The sequence below is a fragment of the Struthio camelus genome, chromosome 1 (assembly GCF_040807025.1).
Source record: "Struthio camelus isolate bStrCam1 chromosome 1, bStrCam1.hap1, whole genome shotgun sequence".
In the NCBI taxonomy this organism is placed as follows: domain Eukaryota; kingdom Metazoa; phylum Chordata; class Aves; order Struthioniformes; family Struthionidae; genus Struthio; species Struthio camelus.
Genome location: NC_090942.1, coordinates 27507189 through 27528588, shown reverse-complemented (window position 1 = coordinate 27528588; position 21400 = coordinate 27507189). Strand labels below are relative to the sequence as shown.

The 21400-nt window shown below is 57.3% G+C and overlaps 2 protein-coding genes across 2 annotated transcripts; both read right to left on the bottom strand.

The window, feature by feature from the left end:
- Window positions 1–6164: 6164 nt before the first annotated feature.
- LOC138065734 (ankyrin repeat domain-containing protein 7-like) lies at window positions 6165–8299 on the bottom strand (the record flags this gene model as incomplete). Its single annotated transcript, XM_068931151.1, has 5 exons — window positions 6165–6276; window positions 6560–6666; window positions 6762–6935; window positions 7171–7285; window positions 8187–8299. Coding segments are annotated over 5 exons (621 nt in total), but the record flags the coding sequence as incomplete, so codon positions are not given.
- Window positions 8300–11114: 2815 nt separating this feature from the next.
- Window positions 11115–19766, bottom strand: LOC138065733 (ankyrin repeat domain-containing protein 26-like). Its single transcript, XM_068931150.1, has 13 exons — window positions 19688–19766; window positions 19002–19063; window positions 18518–18571; window positions 18314–18391; window positions 17939–18091; window positions 16493–16665; window positions 16202–16295; window positions 15241–15353; window positions 14596–14737; window positions 13390–13671; window positions 12577–12843; window positions 12026–12070; window positions 11115–11444 (listed from the first exon to the last, which is right to left on the bottom strand). The coding sequence occupies exons 5-11, from the start codon at window positions 18086–18088 to the stop codon at window positions 12715–12717; spliced, it is 1083 nt and encodes a 360-aa protein (XP_068787251.1). The 5' UTR covers window positions 18089–18091; window positions 18314–18391; window positions 18518–18571; window positions 19002–19063; window positions 19688–19766; the 3' UTR covers window positions 11115–11444; window positions 12026–12070; window positions 12577–12714.
- Window positions 19767–21400: the final 1634 nt, after the last annotated feature.

Below are 21400 nucleotides of genomic sequence, written 5' to 3'. Positions count from 1 at the left end.
AAGAAACAACCCTCCTTCCCTAGCACTACCACAAAACATCTCCCTCCAGCTACGTTCCCTCCCCCCTTCCCCGCCATTGCCTGCCCAGCGCCTACCTGCCTGCTCTACCCTCTCACAGGCAGATCGCCATTTCAGTTCATTCACCCAGCCCAAAGAGCAGAGAAACAAAGCCCCTCCATGTCTAGAAACTCACCTCTCACACCAGCAGGGGCTCCTGCAGCAGCCGCCACTTGGGCACCACCAGGAGCCTCCTCTCCCTTCCTTTCCGGTGAGTCGTCCTAAAAGAGATCGGCCCGCACACTTAGAAAGAACAGAAACAAGCAGCCTCCACGAGAACGTATGTGAAGGGACGGCAATGCCGAAGCTCACAAACGCCCTGCTCCCTTCCCCTAAAGCCCCTGAGAAGCACTACCCACACTCCAGCTTCCCCTACACGGCAATACTCAGCCGCACACACATCCTTCCCCCCTCCTTTGCACTAACAAACACCGCCAGCTGCCTGCTTCTCCAACAACCTGAGGCAAACCTCCCCCTGGGCCCTCGCTTCCACTCTCCAACCCCCAACTGCGCTCCCTCCAAGCCTACACCCACTCTGCTGCTGTCCTTAGTACTTGGCTGCACCGTCCCAAACACGCTCCTTTCACTGCATAACCTGGCAAAGCAGCAGCAACCCTTCCAAGCACGCACAGAACCAGAACCTTCTCTCTTGCAGTAGGACTCTAGAAATACAACTCCAAGGCCACTTGCTGCCACTCCCAGGACATTAGCACACCCCACTTAGGCACAGTCCTCACCAAACCGCTTGCACAGAGCACAAGCGGCTCCAGGTCACAGGAACAAACCTGTGGCGCAGCCACCACAAGCGGCAACTGAGCCTCATCCCTGCTAGGGCCCACGTCCAAGGCAAGCTCCCGCGCACTTCCCCCCTCGGGCAACCCACTGCGCCCCTCACACCAAGCACCTCGGAATCCCAGGGAGAGTCGCTCTCGTCCTCCTGCTCCGCTCCTGCGGACGACGCAACACCTGCAAAGGAAGCCACAAATGACACACCACCGCTCCTTCTTTCCCTCTCCTGCTCTCCTCCAGCACGCAAGCCCTGCGCCCAGGACACACCAAACCGTTCCACTCCCCAGGAAAAACAAAGCAGCGTCATTTAAGGGCGCCTGCACCCCCAGCCGCACCACCACGCCATCGCCACTTCCTGCCGCCTTCTTGCCAGCACCACAGGCCCAAGCCCAGCAGCACAGCTCACGCCCCTACCAAGAACGCCCAACACATGCTCGGCGAGCATCCAAACAAGGCTCTGCCATGCCACAGTCGCCGACTACGCAGCTCTGACGGCATCTCCCCTCCAAACTACAGCTCCAGAGTTGGCCCTTCACAATCCCTCGGCACGCTACAGGAGCGACCCGCAAAGCACTAGCCAAACACCCTCCCACCCGCAGGAAGTCACCAAGAAACAACCCTCCTTCCCTAGCACTACCACAAAACATCTCCCTCCAGCTACGTTCCCTCCCCCCCTCCCCGCCATTGCCTGCCCAGCGCCTACCTGCCTGCTCTACCCTCTCACAGGCAGATCGCCATTTCAGTTCATTCACCCAGCCCAAAGAGCAGAGAAACAAAGCCCCTCCATGTCTAGAAACTCACCTCTCACACCAGCAGGGGCTCCTGCAGCAGCCGCCACTTGGGCACCACCAGGAGCCTCCTCTCCCTTCCTTTCCGGTGAGTCGTCCTAAAAGAGATCGGCCTGCACACTTAGAAAGAACAGAAACAAGCAGCCTCCACGAGAACGTATGTGAAGGGACGGCAATGCCGAAGCTCACAAACGCCCTGCTCCCTTCCCCTAAAGCCCCTGAGAAGCACTACCCACACTCCAGCTTCCCCTACACGGCAATACTCAGCAGCACACACATCCTTCCCCCCTCCTTTGCACCAACAAACACCGCCAGCTGCCTGCTTCTCCAACAACCTGAGGCAAACCTCCCCCTGGGCCCTCGCTTCCACTCTCCAACCCCCAACTGCGCTCCCTCCAAGCCTACACCCACTCTGCTGCTGTCCTTAGTACTTGGCTGCACCGTCCCAAACACGCTCCTTTCACTGCATAACCCGGCAAAGCAGCAGCAACCCTTCCAAGCACGCACAGAACCAGAACCTTCTCTCTTGCAGTAGGACTCTAGAAATACAACTCAAAGGCCACTTGCTGCCACTCCCAGGACATTAGCACACCCCACTTAGGCACAGTCCTCACCAAACCGCTTGCACAGAGCACAAGCGGCTCCAGGTCACAGGAACAAACCTGTGGCGCAGCCACCACAAGCGGCAACTGAGCCTCATCCCTGCTAGGGCCCACGTCCAAGGCAAGCTCCCGCGCACTTCCCCCCACGGGCAACCCACTGCGCCCCTCACACCAAGCACCTCGGAATCCCAGGGAGAGTCGCTCTCATCCTCCTGCTCCGCTCCTGCGGACGACGCAACACCTGCAAAGGAAGCCACAAATGACACACCACCGCTCCTTCTTTCCCTCTCCTGCTCTCCTCCAGCACGCAAGCCCTGCGCCCAGGACACACCAAACCGTTCCACTCCCCAGGAAAAACAAAGCAGCGTCATTTAAGGGCGCCTGCACCCCCAGCCGCACCACCACGCCATCGCCACTTCCTGCCGCCTTCTTGCCAGCACCACAGGCCCAAGCCCAGCAGCACAGCTCACGCCCCTACCAAGAACGCCCAACACATGCTCGGCGAGCATCCAAACAAGGCTCTGCCATGCCACAGTCGCCGACTACGCAGCTCTGACGGCATCTCCCCTCCAAACTACAGCTCCAGAGTTGGCCCTTCACAATCCCTCGGCACGCTACAGGAGCGACCCGCAAAGCACTAGCCAAACACCCTCCCACCCGCAGGAAGTCACCAAGAAACAACCCTCCTTCCCTAGCACTACCACAAAACATCTCCCTCCAGCTACGTTCCCTCCCCCCTTCCCCGCCATTGCCTGCCCAGCGCCTACCTGCCTGCTCTACCCTCTCACAGGCAGATCGCCATTTCAGTTCATTCACCCAGCCCAAAGAGCAGAGAAACAAAGCCCCTCCATGTCTAGAAACTCACCTCTCACACCAGCAGGGGCTCCTGCAGCAGCCGCCACTTGGGCACCACCAGGAGCCTCCTCTCCCTTCCTTTCCGGTGAGTCGTCCTAAAAGAGATCGGCCTGCACACTTAGAAAGAACAGAAACAAGCAGCCTCCACGAGAACGTATGTGAAGGGACGGCAATGCCGAAGCTCACAAACGCCCTGCTCCCTTCCCCTAAAGCCCCTGAGAAGCACTACCCACACTCCAGCTTCCCCTACACGGCAATACTCAGCAGCACACACATCCTCCCCCCCTCCTTTGCACCAACAAACACCGCCAGCTGCCTGCTTCTCCAACAACCTGAGGCAAACCTCCCCCTGGGCCCTCGCTTCCACTCTCCAACCCCCAACTGCGCTCCCTCCAAGCCTACACCCACTCTGCTGCTGTCCTTAGTACTTGGCTGCACCGTCCCAAACACGCTCCTTTCACTGCATAACCTGGCAAAGCAGCAGCAACCCTTCCAAGCACGCACAGAACCAGAACCTTCTCTCTTGCAGTAGGACTCTAGAAATACAACTCCAAGGCCACTTGCTGCCACTCCCAGGACAGCAGCCTCTGCCCAGGCCATCCACACCTTGCCAAATACTTCTCCTCTCTCGAGCCACAGAGAAAAACCTTCTCGCTCCTCTTTTACAAGGCCTGCAGATGTCTTTATGTACACAGCAATACCTAATGTCACTAACGTCCTGCTCCCATTCCATAAAGCCCCCCGAGAAGCACTGCCCGCACACAGTCAGGCTCTGCCTTCACCTACGTTACCTTATCCAGCAGCACACACACCCTTTCCCCCTCCCTTGGGCTCACGAGACCACCAGCTGCCTGCTTCTCAAACTACCGTAGTCTCACCTCCCCCTCTTTCCTCACTTTCACTCCTCCAACCACCATCACATCTTACTATGCCACACTAGCTCTTCTCACACAACAGCTGCCACAGTCTCTGACAGGCCACTGAGACAAGGGCAACCAGGTTGCAAATAAACATGCCTGCATCTCCAGCACTACGGGGTGCGTTCCTGCACCACACTCGGCTTCTTCAGCTTCTTCATCATGGCACAGCCCCAATGCCACACACCTCAACTGAAAAACAAACCAAAACAAAACAAAAGAAACAAAAGGAAGGGGAAACAGGTGGTGTGAGATCCCATGCAAGCCCGCAATGCCATCCCCCAGGAGGAAAAAAAGACCCTCTTGAGCCACTCCCCCCGCCCCCAAGCGCTCTTGGGCAACCTGACAAGGACGAAAGAAAGGAGAGCCAGGAGATGAAGCATTGCAGCAGATCTTGAACAGCAAGTGCCCTTTTCCCCATATCAGCCTGAATTCTATCACCAAAGTTACTGGAAACAAACAGCAAGGCTTGGAGGACAAAAGAACAGGCCATCTAGAGGCTGATCAGCTTTGGGACGAGAACTCTGACTCAGGTGAAGAAAACCATGCGGTCGCTTTTCTTGTCACCTACTGCTCTTCCCACCCGCAACCGCAAGCCTGCTGCATGCTCTGCCACGGACGGCTACAAGGCTTGGAGCAAACAGCTCACCGCAGCTGAAAGACTGGCAGGCAGGAGACCGCGGGGCAGGAGAAAACCACCCTGCCTGGACACGCGCTTTTGCCCAAATCTAGACAGCTCTGCCCTGCAAACGAGTCGCTCCACGGGCAGTTCTCCTTCTGGAGGCACTTTACCTTGGCAGCTAAACTGCTTTTTTCTTCCTCAGAAGCAGGACAGCTGTCATCGCTCTCCTCTGCCTCCAACACTCTTCAAAGGCAAAGGCAAAGGCAAAGGCAAGAAGGACCGTCTCGCTCAAATCTCCCCTCTTTTTCGGCAGGTTAAGGTCGTTGGCAAAAGCTACTGTTCGAGTCTCACCTCGTGAAGTATTCGTGGGAAAAGCCACCTCTCACTGTTCAAATATTAATTGACAGGATTAATTCTTAGCATGTCGGACCTTCGACTTTCAGCAATGCAGACAAGCATGTTACACGGACAATTCTACAGGCCAGACTAGAGTGAAGCAGTCATGCCAGACAGCATGAACGAAAGCATGCCCCAAACCACCAATTTCTCCCATCCTACTCAATTCTCGCTGCCCCCCCCCACCCCCCGCAAAATAAAAAAGGACAAGAATTCCACACCGCCCTTGTCTTTCCTTCGAACGTTCCAAACCTCAAACCTGCCATGGCATGAATATGCTATGTGAGCAGGCAGCGAGCAAATGCTGGTAGCGGTTGAACAGGACAAGAAGGAAACAAACTGCCGAGCTCTTCATACCACACAGGCAGAGATCGGTCTCTCTCTCGTGCTCTCTTTGCCTCTACCCCCACCCCCGCCAACCTGTGCTTCAAAATGCCAGAGACTACGCTGTATTTCCTGCTCTACCCAGCCTCCCACCCATCACCCCCAAAACCAAAAGCCAGCCTCAAAACCAAAGGACTATCCTCACGGAGGAGGATCACCAGCGCGTCTCTACTCCGTCCCTAGCAAGGGTACTCAACAGGCAAGAGGGACGGAACCCTGCCAAGCTTCAATACAAGCCACCACAAGAAAAGGCCGTAGGCATTCTCCTCCTCAGCTCCTCCACAGTTAAGCCTCCTACCTCCTCTGTCCGCAGCAGGTGTGCCCAACGCAAACGCAGCAGCTCCTGCCTCGCAACGAGTGCTAAGCACTGGCGTGCTTTCTGCGCTGCCTGCACAAGCTTCTCCCACGTTTTTCTCGGCTGCGCGGTCTGCCAGCTGTTCACTAACACTAGGGAGGTGCGGAAAGAAAGGGAACACTGTCACTATAATCAACTACATCCTTGCATAACACCACTTACCAAACAAGACGATTTGCGGGGGAAGCTTTCCTCAACTCCCCAACTCACACTTGACACAGGGAACGCTACGTCCCGGAAGATTCCACTGAGCCCACCTTCAACAAAGGTCTCCACGCATCATTAAACCTTGCGCCTCTTACCAAACACGTCCGCACACCAACACGGACATTCGGACCGCTTAGCGACTCTCACCGTGACCTAAAGCACTTACCCAGTGTGTCCAGACCTCCTAGCATAAGCCTCCGCTGTCCATCCAAGAACGTCTTTCTGGCAAAGGTCAGCACCATAGCCAAGAAGAACTTCTATCATGCTCACGTCCCCGGCAGAGGCGGCAAGCATCAGAGGGGTCCTAAAGCAGCCACAAGACGAGACAAAAGCTATCAGGAGACACCGACGTTTCACTGGCGTTCCTTTCATCCCTATTTGCTCCCAAAACACCTCCCCCTTTCCTACAGCCAGGAGGAAAGCAAAGCCAACCACACGGAAGCCCACGAGAACTCGGGTTGCAAGGGGCCGCAGCACGTCCCTGGGCCAAACGTCTCCCCCGCTAAGCACCCTCGGCTACCCGGCCAGACCAGGCAAACTTCACCAATGCTCAGGAGACCCACGCCCCGTTTTGACAAACCCTTCACCTTTCCGACTGATCTCGAGCGTGCACGTCGGCTCCTTTGCTAAGCAGGAACTCCACCATCTCTACGTGATGCGCGGACACGGCCAGAGAAAGGGGCGTGTATCCCATCTGAAAGCATAACGCCCCTCTCCAGTTAGAAAAACACAGAGAAGCAAAGCAACTTTTTCTTCTCAGGAGCGGCCTGACCCAAATTCCACGCTTACCTTATTCTGCGCATCAAGATGGGCGTTGTGCGCCAGTAACTGCCCTGCTAGGCAGGTGTTAGGAGCAAGGGCAGCCAGGTGAAGGGCAGTGTTGCCGTTAGCATCCGCAAGGTTAGCGTCGGCGCCATGCGCTAGCAGAATGGCGACGCAGCCTTCGTGCTGGCACTGCACTGCCTGCCAACCACACGGGAAACAAGGAAACGTTGCCAGCAATTACGCTTCCCTCTGGCAGAATTCCCACAGCTTGCCGACCTCGGACAACAATAACGCGCCCAAACATTAGGCAACGCACGCCTAGCCAGCGCCCAGCGCACCACAAGCTCCACCCAGACCTACCTCCAGAATCACCCAAGAGCTCGATCGCTCGGGGCGCAATTTAGAAGCCCTGCCTACCGCAGCACCCACGTACCTTCATCAGTGGCGATCTCTTGAAGTTGTCACGAGGATTTAGCTTGCACTTCCTCTCTACTAAGTACAAGACAACCTCCGCATGTCCGTTAGCGCAAGCCAGATGCAGAGGTGTCCTAAAAATTGAGCATGTTACCTTAGCGCAGGCCAGACAGCTGAAGAGACCGCGCCTGCCCATGTCACGCAGGTGACCGCTGCACACCCAAAGCCCGAGACGCCGGGGCTAGGAAAAAGCCCCTCCCCGCCCCAGCCCCAGCCCCAGCCCCAGCCCCCACTTAGGAAGACAACGTTGCCTCAGCTCCGCGCTCCCTTCCCTGCGCGTGCATCCCTGCGCCCAGGCCCCCCATTTCTCCCAGCCAGCCTCCGGCTTCCGCTCTGCAACTGCTGCCCTCCGCCCCGGCACCTCCTCCCTGCCTCCAACACCACTACGCACGCAGCCCAGCAAGCAAGAGCAAGGCTTGCGCACCTCCAGCCTACGGCAAGGCAACCTCCACCTGCTGCCAGGACCACTCACGCCACAGCAGCGGGCCGCAGGCCCAGCACGTGCCTTTTATAACACCAGAACATCCCCTCGCTGCTGGCCTTGCCGGGAAGTCGCGCCCTCTGGCCTCTTCCCGGCCTTACTGCTGCAGCAAGCACCAGCACGCGCTCGCTCCCAAGGGCCCTCCACAACACCTACCAAACCCGACAGCAGAAACCTTCCCCCTCGACCCTGTCACGCTCCCAGCAACAAAGTCCCGCTCCGGCCTGGCCACACACGCAACCGGCCTCCGAGCCCCGAGCCCCGAGCCCCGAGCCCCGAGCCCACCCCGCGCGCGCAAGGCCGACTGCCCTCCCGCACTCCCTCGCCAGCCCAAGCAAACGGCCCTGCCTTCCCGGCACAAAGGCGCTCCTGCCAGCTGCACGCCAGCTCCAACCCACCAGCCGCCGCCCCCGCCGGCACCGACGCAGCAGCCCGGCCCTCGCCGCCGCCCCCCCCACCCCCCGCGCCGCCCCGGCCCCCCCGCCGCCCCTCACCGCTTCGCCTTGTCCCGCCCGTCGAGGCCGACTCTCGGCAGCCACCGCCGCCGCCGCACCCGCGCCAGGTCGCCGCTGGCGGCCGCGCGGTGCAGCTTGCCCAGCTCCTTCTCCCGGAGCTCGTAGGCAGCGCCGACGCAGCGCAGGGGCGCGCTGCCGCCGCACGCCCACCGCGACCGCGACCGCGACCGCGACGGCGACGGCGAAGGCGGCTGCCCCTGGCCCTGGCCGAAGAGCCCCAAGAGCCTCTTCATGCTGCGGCGGGCACGCGGGCGGCGGACAGCCCCGAGCAGGGGCCGCGGCCCGGGCCAGCTGCTGCGGGGCTGAGTCCCGGCGAGCTCGGAGCCCCCGGGCCGGGGGCAGAGGCGCCGGCCGAGGACAGCGACGCAGCGACGCTGGCAGCGAGGCACACGGCCGCAACAGCACCGAGGACCACCGGCTCCGGAGGCGGTGGCGGGCGCGCCGCGCATGCGCAACAGCCGCGGCGAGGGCGCGGGGGGGGGCGTCACAGGGCAGCGGGGTGACGCGCCGAGGGGCGGGGCTGTGCAGCGAGGGGGCGGGGCTGCGGCCGGGGCGGGCCCGGGGCGGGGCGGGGGGGGGCGCTGCCGCCTCCTTCGCGGCGCTGCCGGGCCGGGCCGGGGGGCGGCGGCGGCGGCGGCGGCGGGTGGCTGCGGCCGGCCGAAGGACGTCTTTGTTGGGGGTCCCTCCCCGGCGGCCCCCAGCTCCAGCTCTTACTCTGCTGTGCCGTCATTTCCCTGAAGAATTCATGCTGCTGCTGCTCCAGGTGCGGGACACTGTGCTCCTCGCAAACCTGCGCTCCCACTGTTTCCCTAAGGGCGCGGGCGTCGCGAGCGCTTGGCCGAGCTCGCAGGGCTGAAGTAGCTCGTTGCGCCTGAAGAGACGGCGACTGCTTAGGTTGAGCCCCGCAGCTGGCTGCTCTGGCTGCTGCCCGGCCAGGCCGCGAGCGTGCCGGTCCTTCTGGGCTCCCAGCTCTGCGCCTGCGCCGTAGGAAGCCCAAGTGCCGGAGGGAGCCAAATTGGCCGCGAGTCGCGACTCTCACCGAGGTGAGCGACTCTCACCGAAAGCGGATCGCTCCAGCTGTTAGCAGAGACCACAGCGAGAGGCTGGAGGGCGATTGCTCCCTTTGGCAGAAAGTTATTATCAAAACGATTAAAATGTGGTTACGATTTCTTTCTCTAACCATTGCTGACTCCTTGCTGCCCACCTGCACCCCCAGGCCTTCCTCTGCCCAGCTGCTTTCCTGGCAGTAGCCCCCAGCCTGCCCCAGGGCACAGGGGCTATTTGTCCCCAGGTGCAGCCCTTGACAGTTCCCCTTGTCGAACTTGACTAGATGCCCGGTCGCCCGCTTCTCCTGCTTGTCACAGAATCACCGGACGTTTGAGGTTGGAAGGCACCTCTGGAGATCGTCTCGTCCAGCCCCCCCTACTCAAGCAGGATCACCTCAAGTAGTCGGCCCAGGACCCTAGCCAGACGGCTTGGGAACATCTCCGAGGACGGAGACTCCCCAAGCTCTCTGGGCAACCTCTTCCAGGGCTCAGTCACCCCTCACAGCAAAGAACTTTTTCCTCCTGTTCAGACAGGACGGCCTGTGTTTCAGTTTGTGCCCCTTGCCCCTCGTCCTACCGCTAGGCACCGCTGAGAAGAGTCTGCCTCCGACTTCTTTACACCCTCCCTTCGCATCCTGCCTACACCCTGATCCGCGGTCTTCTCTTCTGCAGGCTGAACAATCCCAGCTCTCTCAGCCTTTCCTCGTATGAGAGCTACTCCAGTCCCTTAATCATCTTAGTAGCCCTTCGCTGGACTCGCTCCAGTAGCTCCATCCCTCTCCTCTAGTGCAGGGGCCAGAACAGACGGGACTTTGCTCTACCCGCCTTGTAAGCGCTACCAGCTCCTGTCATGCCAGATGCCAGCGCTGAATTTCAGTGCTGCTGCTCCGGTGGCCAAGAACTTTCACCTCTCCCTGACACCCAGCAGGACAGAAGCAGGCAGGGAACCACTGGAAAACAGTTCCTCTCAGAGTTTGGCAACAGGACAACCCAAAGCGAAGGCACTTCAGAGGCGTTCCGCACCTGCTTTTGCTTTGCAGAGAGAAGAGCAAGTGCCCAGCACTGGACAGCGGTTCCGCTTTGCCAGTCACGCTGCAGGGCAGAGAACTTCCATAACCCCTTTCCCCTTTGCAGACTGCAAGCGGATCCAACAGCCTTCCAGACCGGCGGGCTTTGTGACCTTTCCTGGCTACCAGAAGCTCTCGCCCTCCCTTCTGCCCAGACCACAGGAAGCATCGTTCTCAAAGGCAGCAAGAGGCCAGTGCCCCGCTACGAGCGAGACGTGAGGCAACCGGGCACCTTGTCAAGTTCAACAAGGGGAACCGCCAAGGGCTGCACCTGGGGACGATCGAGGCCCCTGTCTTCACACACTCGTGCTTCCAGCCCCCGCTGAGGAAAAACACACAGTCTGCATGCTGGCCCTTGGCCTGGCTGCCAGGACAGGCTGAAGGAGCAGCTGGGAAGCCAGCTGAAGGGAGCAGAGCAGAGCAGAGCTGAGCTCTCCCTTGGACAAACGGCCTCTCTGCCCTCAGGCCTGGAGCTGTCTGCATAAGTGACTTTTGGTCAGACCAGCGCGAGGCAGAAGGGCTAAGCGCCTGCCCAGGAAGAAAGCCTGGCTAGGCCTTCAAAAACATGACTTCCATCATCCGTGCTGGCTAGCGCTGAACAACTCGCAAAACGCAGGGACAAAACGCAGCCCTTGCCCGCAAATGCCGCAGCAGGCCAGACTTCCACCAGCATGCACCATTTGGCAGCAATGCAACACGTACTACTCCATAAGAGACACGAGCAGAGGGGACAGTCATATGCGCAGGGCAGGCAAAGTCAGGAAGGGGAACAGAATAAAACGGAGAGACCTACTAGATTACAACATTTATTAAATACCAAGTTGGAACACAATACTTGCAGTTAAAGACCGCACGTTATTATTATTGGCTACACCGCACTGTTGCACTCGTACAAAAACAGTGGCAAGGGTTGCTTTTCCTCACAGCCTGGTAACGCGAGTCCCTCTGTCAGGAGGTAGTAGTCTCAGGATAACCACTCTTAGCTCTCTGGAACGGGGCTGTCAAAACATCGCGGCACTCTTGCGTTGCCCTGGAAAGCGGCTCCTGGTCTACGTTTTCTGAAGATCCTTCAGTAGATGCCCAGGGAGAAGCTCCAGCCGATCCAACGTTCAGCTCAGCCATTGCTGGGGAAGGGGCGGGGCGAGAGCGGGAGGGGAGAAAATGCCCTATGTTAGTGTTGCAGTAGGAAAAGGTCCCCAAAGCAAACAAACCTTATTACTCCCAGGAGACAGGCAACTCCAGTCACAATGCAAACGGATTCAATGCCACGGATTTGTGTCCGTCCTAGCAAACGGAAAGAGCTCTAGCGCAACGGCTGGCCACTCGCTAGGAGAGTAAAGGCTACTGGGACAGAAGGAATTGCTCTCAGGGGCTACCTGCTTTGCAACAGGCCCAGTCACCGCCAAGCCACAACTCTGGAGAAACAATTATCCTGAAGAGGTGGAATTGCTCAGGGCTCGGGGGCAGGGGCTGAATGTGCGCATAGGCCGCTTTTCCTCTCTGTGATCTAAAGGCAACTGCATACGACTCTGTACGACTATTATTTGCATAAGCAGCAAGTTGCCTCGCAGAGCTCTAGGTTGGAAAGCTAGTAGAAAACAACTGTGCTTAGCACAGGAGCTTGGCAGCTTTCCAGTAGTTGTGTTCAAAATGGAGGAACCGTCCTCTTCCTTGGTAACACCGCTAACAGATCCTGACAGATTACCTTGCTCAAGTTCTTCAGCGATATTTTTGACCATTCCCGCCGCACCTGCAAGTACAGACAAGATACCCTTAAGGCCTCAGTAGCTACATTCTTGTAGCATTAGCTTCTCAAGCCAACTGCAACATGGGAATAAACACTGGAAACATCACCCCCACTACAGAGAAAGTCTTTGTCCACCAAGGCCCAGCGTTCCCATTACTCTATGGCATTAACCGTCTCACAAAGCAATCCCCAACTCGAGAGCTTCTCCACACCCCCACTCTGTGCAAAGGCGGGAACGGATCACGGCATTTTGTGAAGAATCACGTGCTCCCTTGCCCCACTCTCGGCATGCGCTTCCCAAACCTCAGGGCACGCTGCTCACCACGCTGTGAGGAACATGCCGTCACACGGACTGCTAATTCTGGGGCGCGCCCGGACCAGAGCTTTTGCCGAGGTTGCAGCACTCTGAGGGTCAGCAGGCGTGTCTAGACTCCTAGATTGGGTGCGGTGGAGCTAGGAACGGATGCTCATTTTCAGCTTGAGAATAACAGGTATTCCCAATGCCTTACCTCAGCCATATGAGCTTCCACTCTCTCCGTCACAGAGGAAGCGCTGCCCACCGGGTTCGTTGCCAGAGAGTGGCTTCTGCAGGGCTCATAGCATTGCGCAGCAGCAGCAGCTTCCGCAAGCCTCTCGTTAGCGCTCTCTCACTGCAGGCGTTTTGTGAGAGCCAATTCATATTCTAAATGCCTAACTCTCTGCTGCAGTCGGCCTACCGCGGAAGCTGCAGAAGCGGCTCTTAGTTGTTCCGCTCGGTCCTGGGCGGCTGCCTGTGTCTGAAGCAGATAATGCAGTTTCAACCCCCAGGAAAGAAAAAGAGATCATTCCCCCCAGGCCCTTTCACACACCCACTTTGAAGAGCACAACCTCACCCAGGGAGCCAACTGGGCCTCCTCACTGCCCTCTACAATCAAGGGCAAAACCCAAAAGCACCCCATTACATCATCCTTTTCGTTCAGAAAGAAACCGGCTCTCTCAGCGCAACTTTTTGCTTTGCTTTGTTTTGTTTTGAATCAGAGCTAGTACTAAGCCACCTCTGTCTCTCTAAGACACTAGTCCACTTGCAATTCTCGTCTTTCTTGGCGCTGTTACAGATTCGCCAGTGACCGAGGTGCGTAAAGAAGATTATTCACCACATCTCAGAATGCCTGAGGACAAGCATCCAACAAGCTCGCACCCTTCAGCAACCTCCTGAAGCTATAACGAGCCCATGACCCCACAGCACTGACCGGCACAAGCATAACATACCGAGAAATGACAACAGTAAAGAATGAATGACAAGCCACAAACGGACTGCGCGTACTAGCGGTAAGGGAGCTCACCTGCAGAAAGAGATTGACTTCCTGTAGTTTTTGCCTTAGCTCTTGCCCAGCCTTTTGCTCAATCTCCCTTTTATCCTCTTCTCTGTGCCTCTGATCCCTCATCTTGGCCTCTAAGCGACACCTCAGCGCAACCACCTCTTCTTCCAGCTGCCGCTTGCTCTTCCGCAGTTTGTCACGGCTCCCATGCAGCCAAGCCAACTCTTCTCGCGCACCTTCGTTTGCTTTCTCTAGCTGCCTCGACTTCCTCCGCTCTGCCTCCAGGGAGCAGCACAGCTCACGGACCTGCACACAGGGAAAGGACTCACTCACCTAAGCAGACCCAGAGGTCTAAGCGTATGCAGTTCTGTGACAATCCACCGAGCGTGTCCCTTTGTGCCGGGAGGCCTCCGCAGAACGACTGAACCAGTTGAGAGGCATTTTGCCCTGGTAAGGTAATTCGGCGGGCTCCCGACACTAAACAGGGTCGGCTGGTAGTGTAGGTGTCCCTACTCCTTAGGAATGAGTTTACTATTGTAACAGGTAAGTAACCGAGTGTAATGAACTAATGAACGGGAACGATAACAACTGTAATCATATTGACAACAATATACAATAATCACAAGGTATTCACTTGTTTACAGTGGTATACCTGAAGCTTCAGGAAAGAGGAAACAGAAATGATTATCTCTTTCTACATACACGCACACACACGCACACACACACACACACACACACACACACACACACAGGTTTGAGTTTAGAAGACAATCAACAAAGAAGTGCCAGGGTTTCAGTAGGCCCCAAAGGTCAACTAAAACTCTGCCGCCGTCGTCGTCGTCGTCTTCTCTCCGCAGAAACGCACCTTTTCCACACCTCTCACACCTATGCTTCCGATGTCCTTGCCTTTCATACTGTGGTTAGGCTTATAATGGTCCTACTTACCGGTCTTCCAGAGCACAAATTCATCTGTCAGACCTCAAAGATGCTGCCAGGGCCTCAAGCTTTCAAGCTGGGCTCTCGCCCAGAAAGACCCAGGCTCACAAGTGCCCCGCTATCGCAACGCCTCTTCACTTCCCAAAGGATTACACAGGCTTTTTCAGGGACCATAAGAGACAGCCGTTCTTTTCAAACACGGCCACCACATAATTAACACCACAACCCAACAGCCAGGAAAAGAATCTTACAGCTTTCCAAAACAAGCACCACAACAAGCCAACCAAAGCTCACCTTTGTTCGTAATTTAGCAACTTCTCTGCCCCTTCCCGAACACGGGTCCTCCCTTTCGCCCGGGAAATTCATCTGGGACTCTCGCGCCCGCCTCTCATACGCCCTCACTTTCTTCATAGCTTTCTCCAGAAGCCTCTTCGACCTGCACAGCACATTAGCAAGTAAAGTAGGAAGCCCAAGCACAGTCCGCCTTTACGCATGCACTTCCCTAAGCACCACGCATACGGTGCGGGGCTTACTTCATTTGTACCATGGCGGACAGGCCAGGACTTCCAGAACAAGACACCAAGCCAAAACACCACACCAACCCACCCACCCACATCATTCCCCTCCCACACATCACTTGCCCAGTCAACATTTCATCTGCTCCCTTGAAGCTTCTCCCTCTGCCTGACAACAGGCACAAGACACAAGCGACTTCTTCCTGCCCTCCCGCCCTCCCTCTCTTCCCAGGACAACTGCCCTCCTGCCTGCACTTCCACCTACCTAAAACCGCACGCTCCCCTACAGAAGCCACTTGCAAGACCTAACGCAAGCCTTGAGCTCGCTCACCAACAGATACGTACTCGGAGTCTCAGGGGCAAGGTACATAACGCCTGACTCCCCGCTCATTCGACAGCTCTTACAAGTACTCAACGGCTGTACCTGTTGCATTCTTTCTGCAGTGCAACGTTTTTCTTCATTTCTTCCTCCAGGCGGGCTTCTGCGGGTTGTTTCCACTCTGCCAGCTCCTTCCCTGGCTTTCTTCCGCTCTCACGCTTTCCGGACAGGAAGAAGAAATGGCACACACGACTCACTCACGGCACCTAGAGGCACTAGGTGCGCACAGCCTTCCTCACAAAGGTGCGGCAGGACATCTCTCTCTGCTAGCCGAGGGCCGGCCCCACAACTCCAGGGGACAGAATCCCACGCAAACTGCAGCACTTCAATATTTCCACCACCCAGGCTAAGACCGAGGGACAGAAACTGGTGCCTGCCACCCCTCTCTCCCCCCACACCACCCTCCCCCCGACCCCCACTAAAGCAAAGACCACGCGCTACTAGCGAGGGGCTCACGGGGGCAAAGGTGCCACGCACACTGGAGAACACCTTCCTCAGGCCCTCCGCTAATAGCCGACGGTACTTAGGTATCCCCATCCGGGCAGAGCACAGCTTAATTTAAAGCTCCAGGGGGATCTTCAGCGACCAGCGGCGAATGGAATTCCTGGCACAGCCTGAGGAGGCCGCTTAAGACTTGGCAACGACGTGCTTGGCACCAAGGACGTTCCACAAGTTCACTTGCAGAACGCCTTTAAGGCGGCAACAGCTGAAGTGCTGCTGCCACACGGCTTAAGCACCACAACCGGTACAAAGCAGCAACCATTCACACCGGCGCACAAGTGCCGTAAGTGCCCTTACCTCAAACACTGTTAAGTAAGACTCAGCAGAGTAGCGCACAAAACCAGAAAGCCTGCGAGCGGACCAACAGCAGCCGATCGCCTGCAGCCTGCAGGGAATGATTTCCCCGAGGCTCCCCAGGAAAATCTCTTCCGAAAACGCCCCCGCATACATACACACACAACTGCGCACAGTAGCTCATGAAACAGGAAGGCTATGACTAGCTTACAGAGGCAGAGGCGTGCAGCTCTTTCTGAAGAGCTTCGAGTCTAGCTGCCTGCTGCTGCCCTGTGTCTTCCAGCCGGGCGTTTTCCAGTTCAAGTCTTGAAAAGAAACACAGGCCTCGTCATGGAAATCCACAGGAGCACCAACACTGGCACAACAGCGCCAAATCACACAGTCCAAAGCAAAAGCCTCTCCCAAAATCGTGTACTGACTTGCTGAGATGCAACAAGGCCATCCTGCTGCTATTACACCAGCCCACAAAGCAAAGCCTTGCTTCACTGTGCCACTTCCTTACCGTCCCACTCGTTCCTCCAGGTCTTTTAGGCTAACGCCTCCCAAAGAGGCTTCCAGAAGGTCTTGCAGTTGCCGGGAAGAAGCTGTCGCTTCCCTCTGTTTCTCTGCCAGGGCCGTCTTCAAATCCTGAACACAACGCTCAGCCTGAACATGCTGCTCTTCCAACGCCTGCAACTGTAAAACCACGCTAGTCAGGACCCACGCTAGTCAGCTTCGCTTTCAGACAGACGACTCCACTGCTTCGACTCTCCAAAACCACGTTGCTCCTTCCGCTTTCATACCGGCCTCTCCCATCCCCATCTCAATTTCCTACCAGCTGCCCAAACGCAGCTGCAACACCAATCCTACTCCTTCCCGTGACTCGGGACGCTCCTAGCATCCAGCTGCTCGCTCCCTCACGGGAAGCATTACTGCAAAGGCTCTCCCTTCTCCTGCTGGCACTTCCCAACTCCAGGATAACGACCACAATCACAAAGACTTCTAGTCCAACGCTGCCCACGCTGCTATACCTTATTCTTACACAAATGGTGGAAAGCCGGTCCCTACACTCCTTCCTTCAACTCCGTACTTGCGTTGGTGGCAGCGGTGGGCGTAGTGAACGGAAAGCAAGTCAGTAGCTCTGAACGTAGCTCTCTCCAAAAACAACTTGGAAGTGAATTAGCATTTCGGGATCCTAATGCTTACTAACTACAGGTTCATCCCCAGGGCCCTGCAGGAACTATAGCACTTTGCGGCACATTTGCATCATGCAGCCACAAGATGGCCAAGATGTTTTCTACAGAAAAAGCTCAGCACTAGGGCCAACCCACAGCCTTCTCCGGGCAGCTAGGTTAGGAGGTCAAGTTCCTCCTACAGTCAGGGAACAGGACAAGTCACAGCACCTGCCTGACATGCTGCTTCCCGTATACAGTGCAAAAACCCCACCTAGCAACCAGCGCTGCGTGTGCGAGCGCAAACCATGAAGAAGGATCGCACCCTTTCAAGTGCTGCCCCCCCCCAGAACACAGACTGTCACCTTCGCAGGCATTTGACCAGCTACAAAGAAGGAACCAAAGCTCTACACACACAGCCAAATATAGAGAAAGAGTACAACAGCCTCAACAGGAAAACACGCAGCACTCTCAGGGCACCCGGAGCTCACCCACTGTCACCTTCAGGTCCACCTCAAAGCTCAGGCGGGTTCGGAGAGACAACAAGCTGCTTGAGCAGCCTCCTCGTGGGTAGGTGTGACCCCCAACACACTGCTTGGCCCCTCACGCTTGAAAGGGCAGCTCCCTGACGCGCTTGGTCTGTTTGCCACCATGGGGCAGCGGCGGGAAGAAGGGAAGGCAACAGAAGGGACACCACTGCACTACTACCCTACAGCCTCAACAAGGGCTTTTCCCCATCGTTTACAGGGGAAAACCACCTCCTCACAGTCATGCAGGCCGCTACAGGCTTTGCCTACCTTGGCTTTCACCCTGGCCAGTTCCTCTTGCAACCGCAACTTGTCTCCCTGCAGCTCACCGCAGGAAACCTTTGGAACTTCAAGTGAACCTTCTGGAAGCAACTGCTTTCCAGGAGCTTCAGCAACCTCCGCCGGCAGCTCTGCGGCCATCGCCTAAGGAAAGATTGTGCCGTGAGCCTCACAAAAAGGGCACGAACATGCACTACCACCTTCTTTTCACTCACGACAGCCTTCTTCAGAGGGAGCCCAAAGATAACATACATCTAAAGTATATTTCACATCTGCCACTCTCTGCGGTCTTCCGCCTGCGCTCTTTTGGCAATAACACCTCGCTCTAGGCTAACATCTCCACAGCTCTTCAACACAGCTCCTCACCTGTCCGTCACACTGAAAATCAGTCTGTGTTGCAGCAGCCTCGCGTCCTTCACGCTCTCCTCCCTCCTTTGCAGACACCTAGGTGAGCGAGAACACAAACAAGCAGAGAGTGGTGCAAGCAATCTCCAGAAACGCTTCACCCACAAACTGCATTTCAAATGCAGGACTACCCAAGCACAACTCGGATTGTCGCTCAAGCATTACCTGCAGATTCACTGCTGCTTCGGGACTTTGGCAGGCCGTCAAGGAACGCAGGCTCTGGAAGTAGAACAGCCCTTTCAGAACCCCCAACTGCGCTCCCTCCAAGCCTACACCCACTCTGCTGCTGTCCTTAGTACTTGGCTGCACCGTCCCAAACACGCTCCTTTCACTGCATAACCCGGCAAAGCAGCAGCAACCCTTCCAAGCACGCACAGAACCAGAACCTTCTCTCTTGCAGTAGGACTCTAGAAATACAACTCAAAGGCCACTTGCTGCCACTCCCAGGACATTAGCACACCCCACTTAGGCACAGTCCTCACCAAACCGCTTGCACAGAGCACAAGCGGCTCCAGGTCACAGGAACAAACCTGTGGCGCAGCCACCACAAGCGGCAACTGAGCCTCATCCCTGCTAGGGCCCACGTCCAAGGCAAGCTCCCGCGCACTTCCCCCCTCGGGCAACCCACTGCGCCCCTCACACCAAGCACCTCGGAATCCCAGGGAGAGTCGCTCTCGTCCTCCTGCTCCGCTCCTGCGGACGACGCAACACCTGCAAAGGAAGCCACAAATGACACACCACCGCTCCTTCTTTCCCTCTCCTGCTCTCCTCCAGCACGCAAGCCCTGCGCCCAGGACACACCAAACCGTTCCACTCCCCAGGAAAAACAAAGCAGCATCATTTAAGGGCGCCTGCACCCCCAGCCGCACCACCACGCCATCGCCACTTCCTGCCGCCTTCTTGCCAGCACCACAGGCCCAAGCCCAGCAGCACAGCTCACGCCCCTACCAAGAACGCCCAACACATGCTCGGCGAGCATCCAAACAAGGCTCTGCCATGCCACAGTCGCCGACTACGCAGCTCTGACGGCATCTCCCCTCCAAACTACAGCTCCAGAGTTGGCCCTTCACAATCCCTCGGCACGCTACAGGAGCGACCCGCAAAGCACTAGCCAAACACCCTCCCACCCGCAGGAAGTCACCAAGAAACAACCCTCCTTCCCTAGCACTACCACAAAACATCTCCCTCCAGCTACGTTCCCTCCCCCCCTCCCCGCCATTGCCTGCCCAGCGCCTACCTGCCTGCTCTACCCTCTCACAGGCAGATCGCCATTTCAGTTCATTCACCCAGCCCAAAGAGCAGAGAAACAAAGCCCCTCCATGTCTAGAAACTCACCTCTCACACCAGCAGGGGCTCCTGCAGCAGCCGCCACTTGGGCACCACCAGGAGCCTCCTCTCCCTTCCTTTCCGGTGAGTCGTCCTAAAAGAGATCGGCCCGCACACTTAGAAAGAACAGAAACAAGCAGCCTCCACGAGAACGTATGTGAAGGGACGGCAATGCCGAAGCTCACAAACGCCCTGCTCCCTTCCCCTAAAGCCCCTGAGAAGCACTACCCACACTCCAGCTTCCCCTACACGGCAATACTCAGCCGCACACACATCCTTCCCCCCTCCTTTGCACTAACAAACACCGCCAGCTGCCTGCTTCTCCAACAACCTGAGGCAAACCTCCCCCTGGGCCCTCGCTTCCACTCTCCAACCCCCAACTGCGCTCCCTCCAAGCCTACACCCACTCTGCTGCTGTCCTTAGTACTTGGCTGCACCGTCCCAAACACGCTCCTTTCACTGCATAACCCGGCAAAGCAGCAGCAGCCCTTCCAAGCACGCACAGAACCAGAACCTTCTCTCTTGCAGTAGGACTCTAGAAATACAACTCAAAGGCCACTTGCTGCCACTCCCAGGACATTAGCACACCCCACTTAGGCACAGTCCTCACCAAACCGCTTGCACAGAGCACAAGCGGCTCCAGGTCACAGGAACAAACCTGTGATGCAGCCACCACAAGCGGCAACTGAGCCTCATCCCTGCTAGGGCCCACGTCCAAGGCAAGCTCCCGCGCACTTCCCCCCTCGGGCAACCCACTGCGCCCCTCACACCAAGCACCTCGGAATCCCAGGGAGAGTCGCTCTCGTCCTCCTGCTCCGCTCCTGCGGACGACGCAACACCTGCAAAGGAAGCCACAAATGACACACCACCGCTCCTTCTTTCCCTCTCCTGCTCTCCTCCAGCACGCAAGCCCTGCGCCCAGGACACACCAAACCGTTCCACTCCCCAGGAAAAACAAAGCAGCGTCATTTAAGGGCGCCTGCACCCCCAGCCGCACCACCACGCCATCGCCACTTCCTGCCGCCTTCTTGCCAGCACCACAGGCCCAAGCCCAGCAGCACAGCTCACGCCCCTACCAAGAACGCCCAACACATGCTCGGCGAGCATCCAAACAAGGCTCTGCCATGCCACAGTCGCCGACTATGCAGCTCTGACGGCATCTCCCCTCCAAACTACAGCTCCAGAGTTGGCCCTTCACAATCCCTCGGCACGCTACAGGAGCGACCCGCAAAGCACTAGCCAAACACCCTCCCACCCGCAGGAAGTCACCAAGAAACAACCCTCCTTCCCTAGCACTACCACAAAACATCTCCCTCCAGCTACGTTCCCTCCCCCCCTCCCCGCCATTGCCTGCCCAGCGCCTACCTGCCTGCTCTACCCTCTCACAGGCAGATCGCCATTTCAGTTCATTCACCCAGCCCAAAGAGCAGAGAAACAAAGCCCCTCCATGTCTAGAAACTCACCTCTCACACCAGCAGGGGCTCCTGCAGCAGCCGCCACTTGGGCACCACCAGGAGCCTCCTCTCCCTTCCTTTCCGGTGAGTCGTCCTAAAAGAGATCGGCCCGCACACTTAGAAAGAACAGAAACAAGCAGCCTCCACGAGAACGTATGTGAAGGGACGGCAATGCCGAAGCTCACAAACGCCCTGCTCCCTTCCCCTAAAGCCCCTGAGAAGCACTACCCACACTCCAGCTTCCCCTACACGGCAATACTCAGCAGCA

Excerpts from the sequence above, each read along its gene's own strand:
- LOC138065733 (XM_068931150.1), bottom strand. The coding sequence starts at position 18,088 with ATGGCCGCAGAGCTGCCGGCGGAGGTTGCTGAAGCTCCTGGAAAGCAG. Across the intron at positions 16,666-17,938 it reads TGGCCAGGGTGAAAGCCAAG|TTGCAGGCGTTGGAAGAGCA; the intron begins GTAGGCAAAGCC and ends GTGGTTTTACAG. Across the intron at positions 16,296-16,492 it reads CTGGAGGAACGAGTGGGACG|ACTTGAACTGGAAAACGCCC; the intron begins GTAAGGAAGTGG and ends TTTCTTTTCAAG.